Genomic DNA, 25,603 nt, shown 5'->3' on the forward strand with positions numbered 1-25,603 from the left:
GCCTCTTCTCTTTCCCCAGGGAGAATCTGGGTCAGTGCAGGGAGCTCAGACAGGAGTCCCCAAGCAGAGAATCATGTTGATGTTAGCATGTGGGGTGGGCTGTGTGCAGCTCGGGGCTCCCCCCTCGCTCAGGAGCCTGGCCCAGGAGGGAAGGAGCCACATTCCATCAGAGCTGAAGTGAGAGGAAACATACAAAGGTGGGCACACAGCAGCCAGAGAGGAGAAGTGACAGGAACTGAGGCCAGTGCAGCTTTCCCCTGAGTTTCAAGAATTTGAGAAACACACCTCTTAAGATGAAACCGGCTCTGCAAGAGTGTGAAGCCCTGGGCACTTGGGAATCTTCGGTATCAGTAATGCCAGGGGCTCACACTCATTCATCTGAAATGAGCACTCTGCAGGGCCAGCATCTTTTCATGTCGACAGAACAAGAATAGAGAATGTAAGTCAGTGTCGGAACTTGACCAACATTTTGATGTGGTTTTGCCAGATTCGCACGCTAAGAGGCTTCTGTGATTTTGCATTGGTTTTATATATGGAAGATCTCTATTTAGAATGATGTTTGAAGGCGCTTTTGGCGGCGGGGGGGGGCGGTGCTGTTGGTGGGGTGGGCGTTGACTATTGAATAATAAATAGAATTATTCTAAAACATCCTCCCAACACTTTAAATTTACTCTAAACGCTAATGAATTAATCTGATAATTTTAAACGTGCACACGTGCATGCTTCAGGGTTTTCCTTTCCTAGTTAATTAGTTTGTGACCCTCATTAAGATGTCTCGGGCTTATTAAGACCGCTTGGTAACTTTGCCTTTCTTCTTAATTTGGAAATGACAGCTCCTCAAGGGGGGAAATGGTTAAATTCCTCGCCCGGGCTCGTGCACGGACGCAGCGCGGCGCGGCGGGGGTTAAGGTGGGCGCCCGCGCCCCGCGCCCCGCGCCCGCCGCCCGCCGGGATGCGCGCGGTCCGCCCGCTCGCTCGGCGCCGGCACCGCGGAGAGCGGCGGTCAGTGATGGAGCTGCTGCCATGACAACCCCGGCGGTCGGGGCCCGCGCGCGTCGGGGCTGCTCCCGGGAGGCCGGCGGCGCGGAGGCCGGGGGCGGCCGCTGAGCTTGGCGTCCGCACGGCTCCGGGGCCGGCAGCGCCTCGCCTTGCCCAGCAAGCGAGCGAGCGAGCGAGGGGCCGCCGCCGCAGAGACCGCCCAGGCTAGACCGGCCGCATCGCGGCGGCTGCAGCGCGCATTTGGGCTCGGAGGAAGTTGACCGAGGCGGCTGCCGCAGCAACCCCCGTCCGGATCGCACGAAGCCCGGCGTAGCCTCCCTCTCCTGCTGTCTCACCCTTGCGCCTTCTGCGTGCTCCACTTTTAGGCTCTGCTATTGTTACAGACTTATCTGCTGGCCATCCTTCTTCCGAAACTTACAAAGAAAGTATTGGACCTGCCCTTGTTGGAACTGAGGAATTCAGATCATCTCTGGGTGGCCGGATCCAACCCATTCCTGTCCCCTTCTAGTACCAAAGTGCTTACTCCTCTCCCAAGTGCCATGCCTGAACTGTTAACGCAAGGAAGGGGCTCCTGAGACGTGCCCGCACCTTCGCACCTGTCTGGCGCTTCTCCTCTCTTGGCCACCTTCTCGGCCAAGCAGCACAGAGGCAGCCCCCTTTGGATGTCCTCCGTGGAAACCGCTTCTCCGAGGCTGGAGCGCTGAGGCTCGATTTGGGGAGGAACACCCGACTTGGAGGAGTCTGCGCGCTTTTTCTCCAGCCCGCGCCTCCGGGTCCCCGTGCTCGCTCCCCCACCCCACCCACTTCCTGTGCGCGCCTGGGGGGCGTGTGCCGAGCCGCCGCCGGAGTTCTGGGAAGTTGTGGCTGTCGAGGATGGGGGTCTGTGGGTCCCTGTTCCTGCCCTGGAAGTGCCTCGTGGTCGTGTCTCTCAGGCTGCTGTTCCTTGTACCCACAGGAGTGCCCGTGCGCAGCGGAGATGCCACCTTCCCCAAGGCGATGGACAACGTGACGGTCCGGCAGGGGGAGAGCGCCACCCTCAGGTAGGGAGCCGCCATCCCTCTCTGAATCGACAGTGATTTGTGGAGGGAACGTGGGGGGCGAGCGCTAGGGGTGCAGGTGTGTACCGTGGAGCTGCTGCAGGGAGGCTTCGCTGTTTCTCTGGGCTGCCCACTTCATGGCTGAGCTGGGTGTTCTGCCTGGGAAGGTGGTGGTCATGGGCAAACGTTCAGCGGTTCCAGAGATGAGCTGTTTCCCAAACCTGGCCTCCTTGGCTCAGGACTTGGTAAGCAGGAGGGGCGCTGGGCCAGGGGGTCTCTGGTATGGAGGCCAGGGTCCTGAGCGCTGTCTGTTGCCTGAAGCTGGTGGCGTGGTGATTGGGGGCCTGGCTGGGGCTCAGCATGAGCAGTCTTCTCTGAAGTTAATGAGTCCCAGAGGTCGGGTCTGGCTTCCTGTGAATGCCATCACTCTGCCCATGCCATGGGAAGTTGCCAGCCAGCTCCCATACTCTGGTCGAGCGGCTGTTTTGTCCTGGGTCTGACTGTGTCTGGGCTTTCCTGGGGCACCTTCGAGCCTCGAGCTGGTGACCAGAGGGACACGCTTTCTCTATCTGAACATGGCCCTGAGATCGAAGCCGTGGACATCAGTCTGACTTCTCCTTGGAAAATATCACTTGCTCTCTCAGTGGTGCTGTCCTCCACAGCAGTGTGTGCAAAGCTCATCTACCCAACGGAAAGGGGATTTCATTGTTGAGTTGGGTCCTGATGGACTTCTGGGGTTCAGGCTGATAGGAGCTGGAGGAGGAAGAGAAAAAGAATCTTGGCTATGTTTTGTGTGAGGTAGGATGAGCCTGTCTCCCTTTCTACCCTGCCTTCTGAAATGCTAACTCCAATTTCCAGTGTCTACAAACCATACCACACACAGGAGGGCCTCACAGAATGTCAGTGATTGTAAGTGGGGATCTTACGCTCTGGAATTTGATGAGAGTCTGCAGGAGGTAGAAGTTAAGAAGGTTCGTGGAAAGAATGATGTGCTTGCTTAAATAAAGTTTCCCAGACTGGGCCACCGCTGAGCTGACTGCACGGCAATGTGGCAGTATTCCCATTCTCTATGCATGAAGATTCTTGGAGAGACAACCTTGGTGCTGGTAGCCACTGTTTTACCCCTTCTGTGACTGTCCTTCTAAGGTTTATGGATGATGCATGAGGCGATACCCACGGGATAGAAAATGTTGAGGAAGGGGCATGGGTTACAAAGCTGACTTGTCAGGATGTTGCCGGAGGAGGGGTGTGATTTAAGGGCCTGTTGAAGCCTGTAGGCACCCATGCTCCTTTGTCTCTGGCAAGCTAACACCCATGCCCCCAAGGATTGCTAGGTTTTCTTTGGTTCTGGGATCCACCTTTTCCACGGAACCCTGAGTTAGGGACGATTTTGAGCAAAGGTTAAAGATTTGACTGCCTCATACCCGAAATAGCTGTGTGTCTGCTTTGTAAAGGATTTCGTGGACGCTTCAAATGTGTCCTGATCTCAGACTGTTTAGAAAGAAACACAAAAACAAGCCTCTGAAGCAATATAGTGAATGGCATGTAGTGTCCTCTGCATGTGCCCTTTGTCCCCCAACCTTTGGCTGCAAGGTGTAGCCCCCAGGAGATAAGACGGAGACAGTCGTACCGGAGAACACTGTAGACATGAATGGAATGGTACTTTCAAGAACGTGGAAGGTTGTCATCTCTGTAGACATTAGGAGATAAAGAAGCAAGACCAAGGGGTCTTGCAGACAGTAGCTCCCATAGTATAGGAACAGTGAGGGGATATGGGTGGACCGGGGTGTGGTCTTCGGCAGGCAGCCCCCAGGCTCAGGAGAATCTGGACCCTGCCAGCATATGCTCCGCCCGGGGCCAGGCCTGGGTAGGAGCAGCTCCTCTTGAAAAATCGCATGATCGTGTACCTGCTGGCTTCTCTCTCTTTGTCTTCACTACCGTGGCTCTTGCTGGCTTTCTCTGGGCCTTTCTCTCCATCTCTCTCTTGCTCTCACATTTGTTTGCATTTTGACGTGTGTTTAGACTCACTGGTCTTGACTGGTTGTAGATGGAAGAAGTGGGATACTGTGGGGCTTCCACAGCCCAGCTCTGGCGCAGAGGCCCTCCTGGAGCACCCCCCTGACACTTAGGCAGCCCCTGGGGCTGACTGTCTTCCCATCACGCAGCAGAGAGATCCTCCCAGTGGAGGGAGCCCTCCAGGGCGGGGGTTAGAGGAACGGGGATCTGTCTGACGCCAGCCCACTGGCCACGGGCCTGAGTGGGGATGTGAGCTGGGCCGCAGGGAACGGAGGTGCTCGAATCTCCATAGGATGGGCTTGGTCCTCCGCACGCCCTCCCTCACTGGACCAGGAAGGGCCACCATGGTGGGGTGCACTTCCGTGGAGGAGAAGCCCTTAAGCCCTCAAACATGGGCTTGGCCTCTTGTGATTCTCTGTGCAGAGAAGCAAGTAGGAAATCTCAGAATGTATTTTGTTTGCACAGAAATTGCGAAATTTGCACATAACCCCATTCCAGGTTGCAGCACTGTAGTGGTTCAGGGCTCTGGGTTATTTCCCTTTGGGTTTTATTGTGTGTATGTTGGTCTCTTCTTTCTTTTGTCCTCCCTCCCCTTCCCTCCTTGCTTCTTTCCTCCCTTCCTTATGTGTTGATTCAACATGTCACCAAGCTACCCACCCCAGTCAGGCTGGCCCTGACCACCCCAGCCCTGCCAGGGGAGCCACCCTTCCCAAGTCACCGTGGGTGACCATGAGGTTTACGCTTGTAGTTTTCTCCTCAACCAGCAGAGGACTTTTTGCTCTAATTTCGTATTATTCTGCTTTGTTCTCACCAGTTTCTTTTTTTTTTTTTTTTTTTTGAGGATCTTCTGCAGTCCCCAAAGAATGCATGCTTCAGCAGCAGATTCTAATGTGAGGGAACTTTTTAGGAGGTTTTATTTCCTCCAGTTAGCTCTAATGATCCTTGTGGAAGAACCAGGAGACCTTTCACCTAGTATGGCATCCACAGTCTGAATACAATTACAGACAATTTGCAGTCTCCCACTCCTTCTGCCCTCCTGCCAATAGTCTGTATGCATATTTTTACAAAAGAGTGAGGTTTCATACAATAGACTGTGCAATAATAATAATAATATGAGCCTAAGTTTCTTGGGTGCTCCCTATGTCCTAAGGAGTATTCTAAGTGTTTTATATACTGTCTCACCTATCACCAAACTCATAACATAAACATTTAACCCTAATGCCACCTCTCTGATTGTAGGTGCCATGATCATCCCCATTTTACAGATGCTAAAACTGAGGTTTGGGGAGTTTATATCATTTGATTAAGGCTGCACAGCTAGGAGATTTGGAAGCCAAATTATGCAGCAGTAGTAATAATGTTAAATAGATGCATGCATGTGTGCATGCTAAGTCACTTCAGTCATGTCCAACTCTCTGAACCATAGCTTGTCAGACTCTTCTGTCTGTGGGATTCTCCAGGCAAGAATACTGGAGTGGGTTGCCATTTCCTTCTCCAAAATAAATGCATAGTACTATCAGTTACTGGTCAGTTATTTGCAATGAATCCAACTTTCTGAAATAGATCTAATAATCTATTACATCTCAAATTACAAGCCCAAAGTCTCCATTTTGGGCTTCCCAAGTGGCAGTGCTAGTTGTAAAGAATCCGCTAATACAGGAGACGTAAGAGACGTGTGTTCGATTCCTGAGTCAGGAAGATCTCCTGGAGGTGGGCAAGGCAACCCACTCCAGTATTCTTGCCTGGAGAATTCCATGGACAGAGGAGCCTGGTCGGCTATAGTCCATGGGGCCACACAGAGTCAGACGTGATTGAAGTGACTTTAGCACACACGCATGCGTCTCTGTTTTATAGATGAGGATGCTGAGACGCAGAGAGGGGAGTTTACCTAAGATCACACATTAGTGAGTGGCCCAGCTGGAATGCCGAGTCCTTGACTTTGCAGGACTAGCTTTCCCCAGCGCGTCCTATGCTCTCCTGATGACTCTTTTCGAGTGCTTGGTGTCTCCCCACTCATTTTCTCTCTTGCCCTGTCTTGCAATGCCGTTCATCTCCTTTTTCCCTCTCCTTGTGGTTGGGGGGCAGCGAGCTCTTGGAAGCAGGGATCCTGTTTGTTGTGTCCGGAGCGCCATGTGCCCCCAGATGTCCATTGAACAGATGAGATGACTAAAAACAAAACAAAACAGAATATCACCCAGTCTCCATACAACTGTGGTCCAGGCAAGATGTGTGGAATGGTTCTTACTTGAAGGTGGGTGTGAGCTGGATGTTGGGTGTGGAAAGGCTTGAGGCTGAGGCTTCTCACCCAGGACCTTGGGTCCAACTCACAAGGCTGGGCTGTGGGTGCAGAGGTCGAAGAGGTCATCAACCATGGGGGACGTTGTGTCCATTAATGGGTGGGTGGGTGGTCTGCCTGTGGTCAGAGAACAGTATCTTCCTCCCAGTGGACATGATTTTGCTGCTCTGATAGGATCAGGGGACCCTGAGATATCAGCTGTGTGGCTCTCATTAATTAGACTATCACTAAATGTCACCATGTCACTTGACAACTTTGATGAATGCATGTCACGTTTTCATAGATTCCCCAAATGAGGCAACTGGTGAAGTCAGTTGTCTCCTTGGGTGAGATCTGGTAAGTGGGTATCAGAGCTGAACTATACTTTCTGTCCTGTCCCTAGACTCGAGGCTTTGCCACTGCGGGATGTTTTATTTAAAAGAAAAAAAGTGAGTTAAGAATAAAAAGTCTGAGAAATTTACAAGACGGAAGTGGGGTTTCATATAGCAGTTCCAGGGGATAGCAGAGAACAATGTGATTTCCATACTTGAGGAACCCCGCGGGGCCTCTTCCGCTGCAAGAAGCTGTAGCGTGTTACTCAGGTTTGGAAAGCCTTTAACATTTCATTCTCAAAGCTGGTGGGTCCTCTGTTAGTCTCTCCAGCTACTGCGTGGCCTCTTGAAGCCAGAATTATGCGGCCTTCAGGTTTCCATCCCTAGTTCCTAGTGCATGACTTGGACCAGGGTTTTTGCTAATAAAGCCTGGCTTGCTTCCCTCGCTGTGATGTGGACACCCTGACCTTCTTTCTGCTTCTTGAACACAGAAAGATTACTCTTGCTAGAGAGCCTTCCCACATGTGGCTCCCTTTGTGGTGGTGCCCCTCTTTCAGCTCTTCCCACGGCAGTGGCTCTTCATCATTTTGGCCTCAGCTCAGATGGAATCCCCTCCCTCTAGCCTGACACCCAGATAAAAGTGATTCCCTAGCACTTCCCCCAGGCTTGGGCTGGAATGTCATTCTGGATTATTTTCAGAACAGTTTTTCCATTTGTTTGTCTGGTTATGTGCTCGTGGGTTTATCTTCCCCAACCAGGTTGTAACTTCCTTGGGGCTCGGTGTCTTCTGTGTCTTTTCCTGTCTTACCCTGTGCAGTATCTGGGAGTTGCTAGGTGCTCAGGATGTAGCTCTTGCATGAGTGGAAGAAGACATGGGGGTCTGAGATCACCATCTCCTCCTTGCCCTCTCTGCCCTCTGTCCTTAGTTGTCCAGTGCTGTCCTGGGCCTGGGTGTGTTCCTGGCTCAGTGTCGTTTCTGTCTTTGCTGTGTTGGGCATGAGGGTGCTCTTGAGGAGGGCACAGCTACACAGAAGTCATTGAACTGGTGTTCTTCTGTCCAGATCACAGATGGTCTGTGTCAATTGTCTGCTATTTCATAACCGCACCCATGACACATGCTATCTTTCTACCAGGTCACTTTCCTGCCCAGTCCTTAAGCTTTTGAAGAGCTGCTGCTCTCTGAGGATGTACTCAGCCTCAGATAGATCTCAGGGAAATGAGCATTTTCAAGATAAAGAGGGGCACAGAGAGGCGCCTCTCTGCCCATCCTTCTTTCTGTCTGTCTGGAGTCTGCTGTCAGTGGGTGTCTGGTCGGGTAACTATTGATTCGTTGCTTCTGAGTTAACTCCTGCAGAACAGCAATGCCACTTGGGAAGCAGGTGCTGCCCTGGCCCCTCCCAGGATGGACCTCTGTGCACTCACTTAGCCAGGCATCCTGCTGGGGGACCGAGGCTCAGAAGAGCCTGGACAGATGGGATTGTGGAGGGAGGCTCCTGGAAGCACACTCAGCCTGTAAAGGAGCCAAAAACTAAAATGGGAAAGCTGAAAACCCAGCCAAATGCTGGACAGAAGGAAAAGGACATGTGAGTTCACAGGAGAGCCCGAAGAAGGTGCAGAGCGACAGCCTGTTTCTTAGGGACTCCTCACCTATAAGATTAGGTGGTTTGCAGAAATGCTTCTCTTTTCTTTTGAGAAAGAATGGCAGAGACCAGGGGGTTCAGCCATCTAGTTTTCCAGATAGTGAGACTGGTGACATCAGCTCATACAAGGAGGCTTCCTGCAGAGTGAGGAGGAGCTGACCCCCAGCCCACTAGCAGTCAGCTAAGGAAAGAAAGGCACTGTCTCAGGGAATGGCACCAGGCCCCTCCCCCACGACATGCCTTGAGGTAACATTGGCAGCAGGTGAGTCCTCCGGGGCCAAACTGCATCACACACTGGGAGCCTTTGCTTACCTGTGTACCTGAGACAAGGTCACCTTGTACTACTAAGTGCACAGGCCTCACGCCACCTGGGATGCCGCCGACGGACCTGGCCAGCGTTTACCACCAAGCTCTCTCCTAACTGCTTTTCCTCTTGGCCACTAAAGTCAGCATTCTTAGCCTTTATCAGCTCTGCCTGCGACTCTGTGGGACAATGTGTCAGGCAGGCGCTGAGCACCCTACCAGTAGAGACGTACTGAACACTCGGAGCTGCTCCATGAGGCAGAGCCAGTTATTATTCCAGTTTTACACGTCAGGAAAGCAAAGGACTGGATTGCAGAGAGAGCCGTTTCCCAGCCATTTCCACATGGTCAGATGGAGACAGGGGCTGGGACTTGGACAGGTTTTTTCTGTTTTCTAGGCTCCTTCTCTTTTTGTAACAAAGGACTTTCCTCATTCTGTTCCTTTTCTTCGTCATCAGTTTCGTCTCTTCCCAGAAACCAAGTGCACTTTTTGTTCTTCTTTGTCCTGGGCACAAGAACCTCCTTTCTAAAAGTGTTTTAGGAATTGGGTATGGGGGGCGTGTACAGTTTGGTGTGGTCTGTGGCATTATGGAGTGTGTAAGGGTTTGGTTTGTGACATGATGGAGTGTGTAAGGTTTGGTGTGGTCTGTGGCTTCATGGGATTGTGTAAGGTTTGGTGTGGTCTGTGGCATGATGGAGTGTGTAAGGGTGTGGTCTGTGGCTTCATGGGATTGTGTAGGGTTTGGTGTGGTCTGTGGCATCAGGGATTCTGTAAGGTTTGGTGCGGTCTGTAGCATGATGAAGTGTGTAAGAGTTTGGTCTGTGATATGATGGAGTGTGTAAGGTTTGGTGTGGTCTGTAGCATGATGGAGAGTGTAAGGTTTGGTGTGGTCTGTGGCATGATGGAGTGTGTAGGGTGTGATCTGTGGCTTCATGGGATTGTGCATGTTTTGGCATGGTCTGTGGCATGATGGAGTGTGTAAGGGTGTGGTCTGTGGCTTCATGGGATTGTGTAAGGTTTGGTGTGGTCTGTGGCATGATGGAGTGTGTTGGGTTTGGTGTGGTCTGTGGCATGATGGAGTGTGTAAGGGAGTGGTCTGTGGCTTCATGGGATTGTTTAAGGTTTGGTGTGGTCTGTGGCATGATGGAGTGTGTAAGGTTTCGTGTGGTCTGTGGCATCATGGGGTTGTGTAACGTTTGGTGTGACCTGGAGGCATAAGGAATGACCCAGCTGGCCTCTAGAGGTCCCTTCTCATCAGAGAATCATAAAATCTCCATAGATTGTTCAGAGTAAGAATTATTCCAGGTTCTTCCACCAGCCTTTTGCTTCAGATATCAGCAGTCTTGGGCTCTCTCACAGAGAGTTCACATTGAACACATTTCAATGGAAACACGAGTCTGTGAGGACTCCACAAGCCAGTCTATCTGGATGCCCAGGCATTGGGAGGTAAATAGGTAACAGCTCAACCTATTAATGCCCTTCTTTGTTGTACTAGAAATAGGGCCATTGGCGTCTCTCCTGGGGAAACTTGAAAAAATTTTAAGTAATATGAACATCATATTTCTTTAAGTTCAGAGTCTCCACTGAAGGGTAAAATGTAACGTTATTCTTGCATTCTTTGAGATTATTTTGTTTCTTCAGGAGCAGGTTGATGGAATCCTGCTATAATAAATCAATAATACCATTAACATCTTTTAAATGGTCAAGTGATAATATTTTTAGGAAAGGGAGAATTAGTTGGGGTTAAGATGCAAGTTCAAATCACAGGTGGGAACCAAAGGCAGGGAGGAGACAGTAGGAGTGTTTAAGGGGAGTGCAATTGAAGGAGAAAAAGCTCTTCACAAGATAAGATCTTTCTAATTCATATTCCTGCAGGAGTGGTATGCCAGAGAGAAAATGGCCTGGGAGACAGGATTCTGCTAAGTCTGACTTTCTCTGTGTCATCTTGGGCTGTTTTGACAAATTCTTCTGTATAAGGAAGATAGCCACTTCCTGCCTCAAAGGGTTGTTTTGGGTTAAAATGAAATAATGTATACAAAGTTTAGTCTAGAATTATAGCTCTCTTTCCGTGTGTGTGTGTGTGTGTGTGTGTGTGTGTGTGTAAGCATATAAGTATATGAATGTATGTATATACATAATAGTAACACATGTAGCAATTTTCATTAAAACCTATTGCAGTTTAAACACTGCCCACACTTTGATGGGTGAGCTATGGCTGGCTTCTGGAAGATCTATGAGGAGAAGAATGCCTCTTCATCCAGCTCATACTTCCCTAGATGTTTCTCCTACACATCTGCTTAGATCCTAGGAATCTTCTGTTCACATACTTTCTTGAGCTATTTTATATCAGAGATGGAGTGAGGAGAAAGGTCTTTATTTTTCATCACAGATTCTTGGATAGCAAGTTATGACAGTTCATGGCTATCAAGATGAATTTCCTACCAAAAACAGAAAATTATGCTAAAGGATCTTTGGAGCCCAGTTCAGTTCAGTTGCTTATTCATGTCTGACTCTGCAACCCCATGGACTGCAGCACGCCAGGCCTCCCTGTCCATTACCAACTCCTGGAGTTTACTCAAACTCATGGCCATTGAGTCGGTGATACCATCTAACCATCTCATCCTCTGTAATCCCCTTCTCCTGCCTTCAGTCTTTCCCAGCATCAGGGTCTTTTCCAATGAGTCTGTTCTTCTCATCAGGTGGCCAAACTATTGGAGTTTCAGCTTCAGCATAAGTCCTTCCAATGAATATTAAAGACTGATTTCCTTTAGGATGGACTGGTTGAATCTCCTTTCTGTCCAACCTACCTGGCACAAATAGTGGGGTCAGGAGTTGATGTACAGATTTAGGATTCGTAGACCTCTTTACCATGGAAGACTGATTCTTCCATGACAGGTCCATTGGAGTCAGCTGGCAAAGCAGGGTAGGGATGACACTTACGTGGGGCAGAGAGATTAAGCTCTTCCAGCTTTGAAGCCCTGAGATTGCATTTCCTCTCATCCTCACCTCTTCACTGAGAGGCCATCTCAGGACCCCCATATCAATGCTGAAAAAATAAAAGGGTCTCTCTGCATTTGGAAGTTTTTCTCTGGTACAGTTCTGGGATAAGACTGGTGTGCCTGGCCTGAGAAATTGATCTTGAAAGTGTCAGTCACTCAGTCGTGTCCAACTCTTGGCGACCCCATAGACTGTAGCCTGCTAGGCTCCTCTGTCCATGGGATTTTCCAGGCAAGAACACTGGAGTTGGTTGCCATTCACTTCTCCAGGGGACCTTCCCGACCCAGGGATCGAACCTGGGTCTCCTGCATTTCGGGCAGATTCTTTATTGCCTGAGCCACAGGGAAGCCCATAGAAATTGATGTTAGAACTAAAGGAACCATAGAAACCATCCTTCTCGCTGCAACTCTGTGCCACAGGGTTCCAAGTAGTTTAAATTATAGATAGCAGTCTGAGTTGTTCATGATCTGTTTCTCCCAAATCTCATTGATTCATGTGGTTGAGTTATTTGGGTTGATTTGGGTGTATTTGGCCAACTTGCTGCCTTGTCAGTGTGAGATGTTTTGGCTTAGAAAGCTTTAGAGAGGTTAGATTTGTCTTGTACTATGTACATATGAATTAATCTTGCCATCTTGCTGATGGATTTTTAAAAATAATAGAATTTTTAATGAAAGCAGCAGCAACCATGAGACTGATGGAAAATGACAAAACTGACATCAACCTCCAGATAAAGCTTTGTTGGCCCCACAGAGGAAAGTGAGATATGTTTGTGTGAAATAATTTCTTGATCTTCTCTGCCTTTCAAACAGGCTGTAATGTAGTGGATGAGTGGAAAAGTGCTCTTGCCCTCAGAATAATCATCTTTGGACAAATTTACTTATCAGGAAAGCTCAATCCAAAACAATTCTAACTGGTCAGAACCCAGGAGGAAGAAAGTAAGAAAGAGAATATATGCAAAATATTTTTAATTGGATTCAGCCATCATACATGAAAACTGGAAAAAAATAGCACCTTGGTGTCATGAATTGAATTGCATCACTCCCTCCTAGTCAAAAATTCTACTGAAGTCCTCACATCCGGAACTTCAGAATGTGACCTGCTTTGGAAATAGCTATAAGGAAGGGCTTGCACTGGAGTCCAGTGGGATCCCAGCACAGTGCAACTGGTGTCCTGATGGGAAGGTGACGTGTGGAGACATGGTAGACGCACAGGGAGCTAACTATGTGATGATGAAGACAGATTGGAGCAATGGGGCTGCAAGCCAAGGAATGCCAGAGGTTGCCTGGAAGCCACAGAGCTCAGAAGGGGCAGGAGGAATTCTGTCCTATAGGTTTCACAGGGAGCGTGTCTGCAGCACCTTGATTTCAGAATTCTGGGCTCCTGAACTGTGAGATGTATGTTTCTGCTGTTTCAGGCTGTGCAGGTTGTAATGCACTGTTACAACAGCCCCAGAAACTGATACACGTGGGTGTTATAGAGAGATGTCTTAAATATATCATCACATATGATGCTCATGGTATGACTGTTCCTCTCCCGGTTATCAGGTCCTAGCCTCCATCACACACATCTAGGAGGCTAAGCCAGGGTAGTGATGCAGTTAGAACTGATTACTCCTTTTTCTTAATGGACCATCAGGACAAACCCTACTGCATCTTACTTCTCAGTGATCTTAGCCACCTCAGAAGTCAGAGATGTCCCAGACTGTGTATCATTTTTTAGATTCGAATCACCATACGGTTCTGTCCATCCAATAATCTGACCTGGTTGCAAACCTCTCTCTAATCTCCTGAACCTCTTTATCATCCTCTGGTCTTTATGATCTGTCACATCATATCTGGGGATATCCTCACATCCCCAGTCTCTTCTCTGAATGTTCCCCCAGCTTTTGCTTCATCTGAAACTTGGCTGTTTCCTGTCTGATTTCCACTCCTAGAGTCAGATCATAGGCTTCCCTGGTGGCTCAGATGGTAAAGAATCTGCATTTAATACAGGAGACCCGGGTTTGATCCCTGGGTCAGGAAGATCTTCTGGAGAAGGGAATGGCAACCCAGTCCAGGATTCTTGCCTGGGAAATCCATGGACAGGGGACCCTGGCAGGCTATGGTCGACAGGGTTGCAAAGAGTCAAACACAACTGAGCGACTAACACTTTTCAGAGTCGAATCAGTGGTGATTTTTTTTTTTCCCATGTCCTTGCTTCCATGAGGTCTGAAATGTGAAGCGATGTTCTCCTTGCTGTTCGTCATGGCTTATGGATATTTCTTCGCCATCTCTCAGAATCCTATTACACTGCAGTACACGCTCTGTACCCTCAGCCTGCTTCTTGCTGCCGTGTCTGCTGTCTGTCCTGACCAGCCTTCCTCACTCTGGAGCTCCAGGCTGTCCATCCTAGTGTTAATCCATGCATCAACTTTCATGACTCAGATGTTTCAAACTCTGCCCCAAGTGGTGTTTTCGATACCGGCCCCATGTGACTCATTGCCAGCCAACAACAACCTGATCTTCCTTCAGTCTGCCCCATCTTGGGCACAGACACCACCGTTCATCCAGCTGCTGTGTCCCAACACCTAAGAGATATGATGTTTTTTCTTTTTCTGCTATGTGATATCTAGTCCATCAGTAAATCCTGTGTCTTTAAGACACATCCTGAATTAGATCACTTTCCCCATCTGGAACATGGGTGCCCTAGCGAAAGCCACTATCAGCTCTCTCCAGGACCATTCCAGGGGTACCTCACCTGGTCTTTCTGCCTCTATGTCTGTTCTCCCAGAGTCCATTCTCACCTAGTAGGTCAAGGTATCATTTCAGAACATGAATGGAATCTTGTCCCTCTGTTTAAAGTCCTATAGTGGCTTTCGGTCATATTGAGAATGAAATGCGTGTAAAAGACTGTGTTACCTGGTGTGCACCTATCCCTCTATCCTCCCTGCCCCGCTCACCAACCTTCCTTGTTGTTCCTTGAACCCAGCAAGTCCATTCTTGCTGAGGACACGTTCTTTCCTCTCCCAGGACCCACTAGGGTGGCTCCTTCATGGCACTCACGTGTCTGCTCCAGTCTCCCATTCTCAGAGAGGACCTTCCAGACCATGCTATATGAAATAGTCATACCCTCACATCACTCCATCCCCCTACCTAACTTCAACTTTCTCTATAGCCCTAAACACTTCAGAAATTGTTATTTATTTATCTGATAGTTATTTATTGCCTCTTACACTAAAATGTGAGATCCCCAAGGCCATTGGTTTTATTACTCTCATTTATAGTGGCTAAATTACTGCCTGGAACATGGCATAGATCAAGGAGTATTTTTCGAGTGAATGAGAACTTTATTAGGAATCATAGTAAGCTGCTAATAGTGAGAAGTATTTATCTTTTATTGGGAAGAGGTGACTCAGGGGTAATTCTTTCTTGACCTAGGTTTGGGGTTTTTACACAAAGCTCAGAGGAGGGTGTATGGGACTCAGCCTTGTTTTCTGGACAGCAGGTGGGTCAGGCCTTGTGGACGGAGTTGCGGGGTAGCGTGACACACTTCATAAAGTCTACACACCCAGAATCAAGAGGACCTTTACAATTCCAGCTTCACAAGAGGTTTTATAGAAAATCTAATAAACACTTGAAAATCAGGATTAGTTTCTAGCTTAAAGCCTATAAACTTGGGCTGGGGAGGAGGGAAGGAAGTGGCAGTCAGGCAGAAAGCAGCCTGTGAGCCTGAAAGTTAACACATTGTTCAATGTCCATTATTTTGTCTGACACTTTCCTGAAGAAGGGAATTGTACCTTGAGGCTGTGGAGCATGTGGATGGAGTGCGGAGTCTGGGGCCAGACTGTTCTCTGGGGTTCCAGTCCTGGTTCTACCTCACTTTGCAGTTGTGTGACCTTCGGCACGTTGATCCACCTCCCTGGGCCTCCGTTTTGTCATCGTTTAAGGGAACTGATCATAGGAATGCTGACCCCTGAGTGAAGTATGGGGCAGTGCGAGCAGTGTCCAGCACTCAGGAAGCATTAGCGTTGCTTAGCTGGGGAAGGATGGAGTGCGGAATGTCTCCGCTGTGGGCCCAGCGTGCTGATGTGTCCTGTGACCCCAGGGACGCTGCGGAGGGGCATGTGGAACAAGAATTGGGGCTCTGGAGCCCAAGTTGGCGTTGGTTGGTGCAGATCTGCCATTTCAGGGGCATCTTTGTGGTGGAGGATTTTGAAGTCTTGGCAAATTTTGATGTCTTGGGAATGTGAGTGGTGGTTTGGGGCTAGGGTGACCTGAGTTTTAGTTGCAGCTCTGTCACAACCCACCATGAGATGCTGCTAAGAAAAGCAGTGTTCCCACTCCCGCCCCTTTCCCGCTTGGTGAGGGAGCAGATGCATTCTGCTCCGTTCAGTTTCTTACACCTGAGGAAGAGATTCTTAGCTGTTGACACATATCTAAGTTGTAGAGACTGATTACATATTTTTCTAAAAAGAATTTTTATTGCAGTGTAGTTGCTTCCCTGGTGGCTCAGATGGTAAAGAATCTGCCTGCAATGTGGGAGACCTGGATTCAATCCCTGGATTGGGAAGATCCCCTGAAGAAGAGAATGGCTACCCACTCCAGTATTCTGGCCTGGGAAATTTCATGGACAGAGGAACCTGATGGGCTACAGTCCATAGCATTGCAAAGAGTTGGACATGACTGAGTGACTAAGCATAGCACAGCACATAGATATATACTATGTATATACACACACATATATATTTAGATCTATTATATATATATATACATATATAAAGTTTTTTACCCACCTTCTGCCACAAAGCTTGACTGTGTTTCCCAGCCTCTTTTGAGTTTAGCTGTGGCCAGATGACAGAGTTCTACCCAAAGGTGAGCAAAAGTGATGTTGGATTGGCCCCTAAAAACCTCCCATGTGAAATACTTCAGATTGTTTCGCCTTGCACCATCTGGATGTTGGTGCCCAAAATTACCTTGGGAACCGTGGCCTATTTGGCAGATGGTTCATGAGCCAAGTGATTGAATGTTCTCATAGAGAGGGCTTCAGCCCCCGCCCTGCCAGCTGACCCAGAACCTCACTCCTTAGATTAGTGCATGAGGGAAAAATGCACTAAAATATACTTCCTTTGTGATAAGCTTCTGTGATTCTGGAGCTCATTTGTTACGGTAGCTAGCTTTACTCTCTCTAATTCAGCACAACTGTTGTTAAGTCATATTGTCTGATTTCAGCAGCATAGAAATACACGGATCTATTTTTTTTTTAATCCAAACTTAAGCACTTATTAAAATTTCTTGGCCAGGCTTTTGGTGGTTTTTGCCTGTGTCTGAAAGGAGGAACTATGGCCTTTTCAACTGAAGCTGCAGATGTTTGATTTCTCTTTGCTTGAGTCTTTACATCTCTGAACCAAGTCACATGTCTGCTTTACTCTACAAGTTTGTGAAAACCAGTGACAAAGAAAAGTTCTACCTTGAAGTAAATTAGCACGTCTGTAATGGCTGCAGTTCGAGACACGCTGTAATTAGTGGAGATACCTTTTAGATGACAAATTGCTCATTAATGGCTGGAGGTGTCTTATTTAGAGTAACCTTTTGTGCCGGAGATAGTCTAACACTCAGTGTTTTAATTGACACACAAAAGAGACAGATGGGATGATTTTTAGGCTTGTTCTTTAAAATGTTGAAGAGGAAGGAGAGAATTGCTGTCAGAGGGCAGATTTTAAAAGAGCAGCCGGGTGGTGGGGCCATCACCTGTGGCTTTGGGGACAGGGACAAGGGGAGAGAGAAAGGCGTTGTGTGGGCAGGTCTGCAGGAACCAGAGGCCGAGCAGAGACTGCGGGTGAGAAGTGGTTCCACGCCAGGATTTCGCGGTCCAGAGGCGGGATCCCTTCGTTTTCATTGTTGTTTCAGGATGAGAAACAGTGGCTGGCACAGGATGGGCGCTTCCTGTTGTTGTTTAGTCACTAAGTCCTGTCCAGCTCTTTGCCACCCCGTGGACAGTACCCCGCCAGGCTCCTCTGCCCATGGGATTTCGCAGGCAAGAATACTGGTGTGGATTACCATTTTCTTTTCTAGGGAGTCTGCCCACCCCAGGGATCGAACCCGCATCCCCTGCAGAGAAGGCCGGTTCTTTACCACTGTACCACTAGGAGCTTCCTGAATCTGCACTCTATCCATGTGTCACTTGGGCAGCACTTACTGTGCATCTCCTGTGGGCCAGGCATTGTTCTAGGTCCCAGTCCCTCTCTCCCCACAGGGGAACAGGAGCTACAGGTTGTACAGAGTGAAGGAGAGTAATCTTCTCCCAGCCTGCAACTTGCAGCGACCACTTAGTTATAGGCGCTCTTCTTCCAGCCTGACGCGTTCACTAGGACTCCTGTTTGGAGAGACAGACCTGCACTAATGCAACTTCTTGTACTTGGTGCTCTTTGAGCAGTGCACAACCTGCACGACTGTACCAGATGGGCACCAGCTGTCAACATGGAAATCAGTAGACAACATGCTGTGTGGTGAAAAGCTAAATATGGGTGGGGTGCAGGGGCATTTGCAGGGTGGTCCAGGGCCTAATAGTGGGGACAGCTCTATGGGGATCAGCAGGAAACACATTCTAAGCAGAGGAATCGGCAAGTTTCATGATCTAGTGTAAGAAGAGCAGGGTGAGAAGGAGGCAGTCTCAAAACTGAAGGCATGAGAAAAGGCGCATTTAGGATGCTGAGTGTCTTCGGGAAATAGAATAACATTAGAATGAAGAAGCAGATGATGAAAGCATCTTCAACTTTAGGAGATGAGAAAATAAATAAAAATCCTACCTGAGCAAATCCAGCACCTGTGTCGATGTCACTTCCCATGTGAAGTTTCCTGGTGGAGATTGTCCAGCCTCTCACAGCGTGGTTGTGTAGCAGCTGGTACTTGCTGTCTGGATCCCACCTCACACATGTCTAGTCGTGTGAGTCTCATGGTTTTTAACTGTAATGTTACCTTTCTTGGGTTCATGTTCTTTGTCATCTTCATTTATCACATACGAAAAGTATAAACATTTAAAATCTGCCCAGTATCTGATCTGACTTCTTACCTGTTGCCATTTCCAGGATATTACATTGTGAAATTAAGCCGGCGTTTTACGACCGTGTGCAAATGTGTGTATGTATAGCAGACACATATTTGGAATTAATGGACTTGTAGAAATCAGAGATGGATTAGGCCTAATGAGCTGTTGAGAAGAATTATTTAGCACATATTTCATATCTCTGTTCGGTAATCAAGCCTCCACACTGAGTATGCTAAGAAGGTGAGGTCTTTACATCTCTTCTCTCCTTGGATCATCTCCGTGTGTGCCCGAGAATTTAACATCGGACCTCTGGAGCATTTTGCACCAACTTTATTAACCATCCAGTTTGACATTTCCCTGCCCTTAGGGTGATCTTGGTATTGAAAAAATAGTTGCTTAGCTTGTACCGTTTATATGGAAAATAACTGTTGCCTGGCTCTACGGAGCCCCCGGGGCTGCTGGACTGGCTCTGACCAGGTGGCAGGAGTCATCAGATGCCAGGTCCTGCCCGCTCCCAAGACACCCCCTAGTCTGTAGGACAGACAGGCCTGACCTTTGAGAGTGCTGGTTGGAAGACTTGGAGAATTAGCCTAGATGAGAGGTTTAGATATATAATGTTTTGAATTTGTACCCGAAACAGATGATTTCTCTACTGCCTTCTGTTTTCACCTAAGGTATGTTAGAGCTGCCCGTCTGTCCAGTTGGACCAAATGCACTTGGCTGAGGCTCACTCTGTTTATACTGTCCCTTCAAGCCTACGTTTTCAACAGACTTTCAAAATCCTATTCACAACAAAATCCTATTCACAGCCTATTCAGGTTTTCCTGACTAACAGAAAGGAAAGCATTACGAAAGGTGGGCCCCTTGATAGTGTGGAATTTGACCCCGAGAAGGGCTGACTGTTTGAAGCCGTAACAGAGACCTGAAATTATAGGACTTAAAGGAGACGGGTCAGCACAGGTCAGTTTCTGATAGTCAGATGCCTGCCCTGTGGGTTTTCTTTATAGCCTGGTTGGGTATAATACATAAATGCAGAGCCTAAACGTAGAGGCTTCTCAATTCTTGTCCGTCTGCATAAAACATGCTCATTGAGAATGTGTTCTATAGTGGAAAAAAGATGGAATCCATAGAGGTTTTTGTAAATCAACTATACTTCAATAAAAATCATTGAAAATGAGCGGAAAAGAAAGTTGGGCAAAAATGGGGAAGCTAAATGGAAAGCAAAATGAAAATTACAAATGGGAAAAAGACGATGGACTCAGATTGGGTAGCTTTGAGCTGGAACTCAGCTTGATCTGGGAAACCGTTAAACCTCTCTGAGCCTTTATGTTTCTTATCTGTGCAGTGGGGCTTAAATAACTCCAGGAAAGTGGAGAGTAGGTGGTAATTTGAGACACTGGTTGGAGATTTTTCTGAGACAGGACCTTTGAGTGAGAACTGACCTAGTGAAGGGAATGTGTGTATGTAGACGTGGGGAGGATGTTCCCGACAGAAACACAGCCCATACCCAGGTGCACAGGTCGGGGCATCCTTGACTCCAGCAGACAGAGGAGAGGAGGGCGGAGCTGAGATCTTAGCCGCGGTCATCTCAGGGTCCACAGAAACTACTTCCCAGTTTGGCCTTAGTGTTTTGGAAACCACTGGAGCAGTTTGATCATTTTGGTTACTGCATATTGATACATTTTTCTAACTTTATTTTATGATTATTTTCATGTCCCACCCTTGTTTAACTGTAAGGCCAAGCCCGTGTATGACATGCATCCTGTGTCAGGGACTGGCCAGAGCCCACATCAGGCTTAGTGAGCTCCCCAGCCCCTAAATCACCTGAACCCCTTGTCATATCAGCTCTTTTCCTGCGTCTCTGTCTTTGGTTAGACTCACAATGATTCACAGAGTAAGAAGCCACTTCCAGCTGTTACATTGTGAGGATGTCCTTGATGGATCAAGAAATTCACCCAAGTTCAAGGCCACTGGTTTCTTGGGTGAATAAACAGTGTGTGCCGTCACTAGATTTTCATTCTCATTTATGATCAAAGCCTTGGCCACCTCACCAGGCCCCTGTTGCTCACGGTCTTATGATGGTTGAAGTTGATGAAATGTCCTGGAAGAATGATTTGTGATAATGCTTCAGCAGAAAGGCCATAAATTCGCTATTCTTATTTTATTATTTTAATTGAAACTTTTTTTTCACTAATTTTAAAAAATAGATAATTATTATTCATTTGCTTTGTAATTATTACCTTGGCTGATGCTGGGTTGTTGATGAACTCTACAGTCTACACTGATGGTGTTTTTGGTCTGTATTTCACAATAATGCTGCTGAGTTGCTGATAAAATATTAATTAAACATACTCTTGTTTTTACCTTTTTACATATAGTTCCTATCAGAAATATATTTTTAACTATTCCATTATTTCTATGAGTGCTAAGTCACTTCAGTCGTGGCTGACTCTTTGCAACTCTGTAGCCCATCAGGCCTGTCTGTCCATGGGATACTCCAGGCAAGAATACTGGAGTGGATTGCCGTGCCCTCCCCAGGGGAATCTTCCTGACTCAGAGATCAAACTCGAGTCTCATAAATATCCTGTATTGGCAGGCAGATTCTTTACTACTAGCGCCACGTAGAAAGTATCATTAATTCTATAATTTCTATTAATTTTGTAATTTGTTCTTTATTTTCTATTAATTGTTTTAAATGGTAGATTATATGATATAATTAAAAAGTACATTTTATTGGCCATGCTGCACAGCATGTGGGATCTTAGTTCTCTGACCAAGGATTGAACCTGTGCCCCTTGCTTTGGCAACTGAGTCTTTACCACTGGACTGACTGTCAGTTCTTTTCTACTAGAAACTGGGGATCAGGAACATCCCCTGGAGAAGGGATAGGCTACCCACTCCAGTATTCTTGCCTGGAGAATCCCATGGACAGAGGAGCCTGGTGGGCCACAGTCCATGGGGTCGCAAAGAGTCGGACACGACTGAGCGACTAAGCACAGCACAGAAAGTGGGGGTGTGTCATGGACCAAGCAGGTGGGTGCGATGAAGGATGAGCATCACTCCTTGCCCTGAGATTGGTCCTCCTTCCTCTGTATTCATTTTGAGATCTGCTAGATCCTCACAGCCCCCACGATGGGCCTGGCTTGTGACAGGCCCTTAGTAATGGTTTGATGAAATGTTTACTTGAGTAGCACAATATTTTATGAATCCTGCGAGCCAAACATGGATTATTTTCCTTTTTATTATGAGACATTTTATACGTCAAGTACGTGTATCATGTCTGTGTTTTAAAAACATAACCAGTTGTTTGTTTATGTCTCCTCATTCTTTCAAAAGCTGTGAAACCTTCTATGTTCCCACTATTTTATACCTTGTCTCTGAGGAGCTGACCACAGCCCTGAACTTTTAGATCATTTCATTCCTTTTTTTAAAGTTTTACCAGATCTGTAAATATCCTTAAATAGTATACTGTTTTGGATACCGTTTTGTTTTTTTCTTTATGTAAAAATAAATTTTATTTATTATCCTGCAAGTGTTTTTCATTTAACATTAGGTATTTTTTAATAATTTGAAATTAATATCATCTGAGGATGCATAAAGGCAGACCTCTAAGTCATTTCAGATAATTAACTGGTCTATAATTCATCAATCAAAAATGGTTCAAAGCCCTGGAATGTGAGTGTGTGCACACAAATGCCTGCAAAAAATAATAAGCAGCGGAAGGCCTTTCTACCAGCATGATGATGCTCATACAGCTTCAGGGTCGGGGAATTATAAGTGACTTTGATTTTCTTCTTGCGTTTTCTGTATTTATTAAATTAAACCAAATTAAATTTTGGTTTTCCAAAACTGGAAAAAGGCCAATGTTGTAAAATCGAATAAAAGTAAAAATAGCCTACCCTTTGAGCCCATGATGCTCCATCTGGGCCTTAGGGCTTTTTGCACACAGACTATACTGTGTGTGGGGTTTTGGTGGGCCCCGTGTAGTCTACCAGGATAAATAGGGCATGGTGCCTTTCCTGGACAAGCCTCCAGCCTCACCAGAATCAGGGCGTGGGAAGAGTTGGAGAAGGACCCCATCGCTGGTCTGGGAGCCAGCTGTGGCATGGGTTGTGGGAGAAGCACATTGTGGGGCACAGAAGGGGGCTTGGGGCATCAGGGAGGAGGCCAGAGGGGGCTGCCAGTGGCTGGGCTGTAAGGCCAGAGCACGACAGTGCCTGGAGCAGCAGCAGCAGCTCACTCAAGCTGGCCCTCTCCTGGAGGGGATCTGGGCTTTCTGGGCTGGTTGGTCTGTTCCCCACAGCCATGACCTGGCCCATTTCACATCTGAATCATGGTCTGGGGTCTGCCCAGACACAGACTAAGCAGTGGATTCTGTGTGTGGCCAGGTCACCTTTGATTTTACTCAGCAGATATTGATTGTCTGCCAGCCATGTGCCAGGCAGAATTCTAGCCACTGTGGAATCTGCTAGTTAACAAGACAGTTCCTGCCCTCATGGAGCTTTCTTCTGGGAGAAGGAGACAAACAGAAACAAGGTCCAGTAAGTGGTCTACATACAAACAAGTTCCACTCTGAGAGCGCATTTGTTAAGACCAGTTTGTCGTTGAGTCCAGCACAGTTAGCCTAGGTACCCAACTAACACAATTGACTGTTTAGTACTGCACTCTAATAGGTTTATAATACTTTTCACACAAATAATACATAAAAAAAAACAAAGACAAAAATAAAGCATTTTAAATCTTACAGGACCTTGAAAAATACACTAGTACATATAACAGCAGGCAAACAAGGGCTGGCCTCCAGTGAACAGACAAGAAGAGCTACTGACTGGAGAAGGGAAGGAGATGTGAGATGCTAGAGCTGAAGGATTGTAAGCAATAGGAGACGGTGGGCAGGCTGCAGTTTCACCCACATCTGACAGTGATGGAATGCATGTTCATGTCTTTGAAAGTTTGCAACTTGAAGGTTTGTATGTAGGGGACCTACTGTCCATACAAAATCTGGATTCTATCAATATTAGCTGGTCCTGCGGGCTGCAGAGAAGATGGAGTGTGGGGAGCTAGGGAAGGGGTGAAAGCCACGATTTCAAGTGCGATGTCAGACAAGGCCTATGGGGTTACTCTTCACGTACCTGTATATTTTAAATGGTCAACGAAAACACATTATTTGGACATCAGAAGAAATGCATTAGGGCAAAAGTGAAAGACACCATTTAAGGCAGTGCATACTTTTTTCCGCCTTTGCGGAAAGGCTGTTGTGCACGTGTATTAGAAATAAGTCCCAGTGTCTAACGCTCTCTGCAGCCACAGTGCTGATACTCACTTGTCAGCCACGCTCTTCTTCCTCTGTCTTAATTGCTGCTGCCAGAAAGAATAAAAAATGGAAGAGCTTTGTCCGGCTTCATCACGGGAGACCTGTCTCTGATCAGCACATGAGGAGTAATGAGATGGTGCTGATGGTGGGATTATTCACGACTTCATGAGCGTACAGGTCTCATAGGTGCATGGGCGCTGCAGAGAACTGGCTGGAGATGCACAGCTGTCCTCAGGAAGCTTTCTGGAAGCTTCTGAGGCTGGTCTGGGCCGGTGCAGAGCCAGGGGTGGTCCAGTCCATCCTCAGGGCAGCATTTAGCCCAGGGGCCTTTGGAACCACTTTGCATGGGGCAGTTTAACTGCTGGGATGCCTTATAGCCTCTTGAAAGCAATGGCGGGGGAATAAGGCAGGAGTTGTAAATAGATAAACCAACCAGCAGATAAAGGCGTTAATAAGTGGATAGGGGAGCAGAACCCGAGCTGTGAGCACCCGCCAGATCAAGAAATGTCAGCTTTCCTCTCAGCTTCTCCTCCACGGTGCCAACTGTCAGTAATTTAACTAACATTTTGTAAATAAATGTGGCACTCGGACAGCTGTCAGCGCGCCTGCGATAAACACTCCTTTTGTCACTGAGAGCTGGCAGGGCCGCGCTGTTTCTCTGTGACTTTAGCGGCCACTGCCAGTTGGCTCCCCGGCCTTGGACGGACTGTCCGGGGGGCTCGGGGAGGCCTGTGTGCCGATGTCCCTGTGTCCCATGCAGCTCCGATCCTGTTGGCCTACAGCTTCCTATAGGCTCAGCACTTCCGGTTTTGTTACCGACCAGGGTTCTTGGCCTGAACCAATCAATAGGAATTGACCAGAGGCCAGACAGGAAATTCAGGCTAGGCTTTATTGGGGCATCTGCTACAGTACAGGGGAGCGAGAACAAACAACAGGTTCCCTGCCTGCTCCCTGCGGTGAGCTGGGCTTGTTCCACATACGGGGTGACGGGTAGGGGTGGGTCCAGGAGTCGGTCTGGCTGGAGGGGTGGCCCAGGTGGTCTGCCCACTCCTCTGGTGGTATTGAGTGCAGAGGGCATGTGCAGTGCCCTGCTTTTCCTCCCGACACTCTGTTTTTGCCTCAGGCTACTCAAAAGTGGCAGTTAGGTTTTTTGGTCTCTTTGCATCTTTTGGGTACAGAATTTGCCCCAACTGTGCACAGTCCATGGGGTCACAAAGAGTCAGATATGACTGAGTGACTGAGCAGGCATGCACTTGCATGGACACGTTGTTTTTGGTCCCATACAGCTTCTTTGCATTTTGTAGCTTGAGGAGAGGTGTGTCGAGGTGCATGCATTGCAGCTAAGGATCCCAGGTCCCAGCCTGTCTTAATTGTACTTGGATGATTGGGGGAGGCCTTGCTCTTTCCTGCTTGTCTTGGATCCCAGGTTAAAAACCCAGGCTGCAGTTTTCCAAACACCTTAGTGTTTTAGGTAGGAATTCCAGGTCCCTGATCCTTGGGTTTCCCCCAGTGGCTTTACTCCTGCTAAGGAAGAGACATTTATTTATCTAGGCCCAAGATACCAAACCTGCTGTTTTCCGCTCCGGCTGCCCGTTGATTATTTAATGTTATGCATATAGATTCCTCCTCCAGAGCATAAGACAAATGGTTCAGGACTGTGTGTGGAT

General features: G+C 47.8%; 1 protein-coding gene across 3 annotated transcripts in view; it reads left to right on the forward strand.

The window, feature by feature from the left end:
• The first annotated feature begins 1,669 nt into the window (after positions 1–1,669).
• NTM (neurotrimin) overlaps positions 1,670–25,603 on the forward strand; it is a 411,266-nt gene continuing 387,332 nt past the window's right edge. For all 3 annotated transcript variants that reach the window (XM_055581180.1, XM_055581181.1, XM_055581182.1), the window contains exon 1: positions 1,670–2,039. In XM_055581180.1, coding sequence (XP_055437155.1) covers positions 1,873–2,039 — 167 coding nt within the window. In that variant the 5' untranslated portion in view covers positions 1,670–1,872. The remainder of the gene's footprint in view (positions 2,040–25,603) is intronic.

This window comes from Bubalus kerabau, chromosome 5 (genome assembly GCF_029407905.1).
Source record: "Bubalus kerabau isolate K-KA32 ecotype Philippines breed swamp buffalo chromosome 5, PCC_UOA_SB_1v2, whole genome shotgun sequence".
NCBI classification, from domain to species: Eukaryota; Metazoa; Chordata; class Mammalia; order Artiodactyla; family Bovidae; genus Bubalus; species Bubalus kerabau.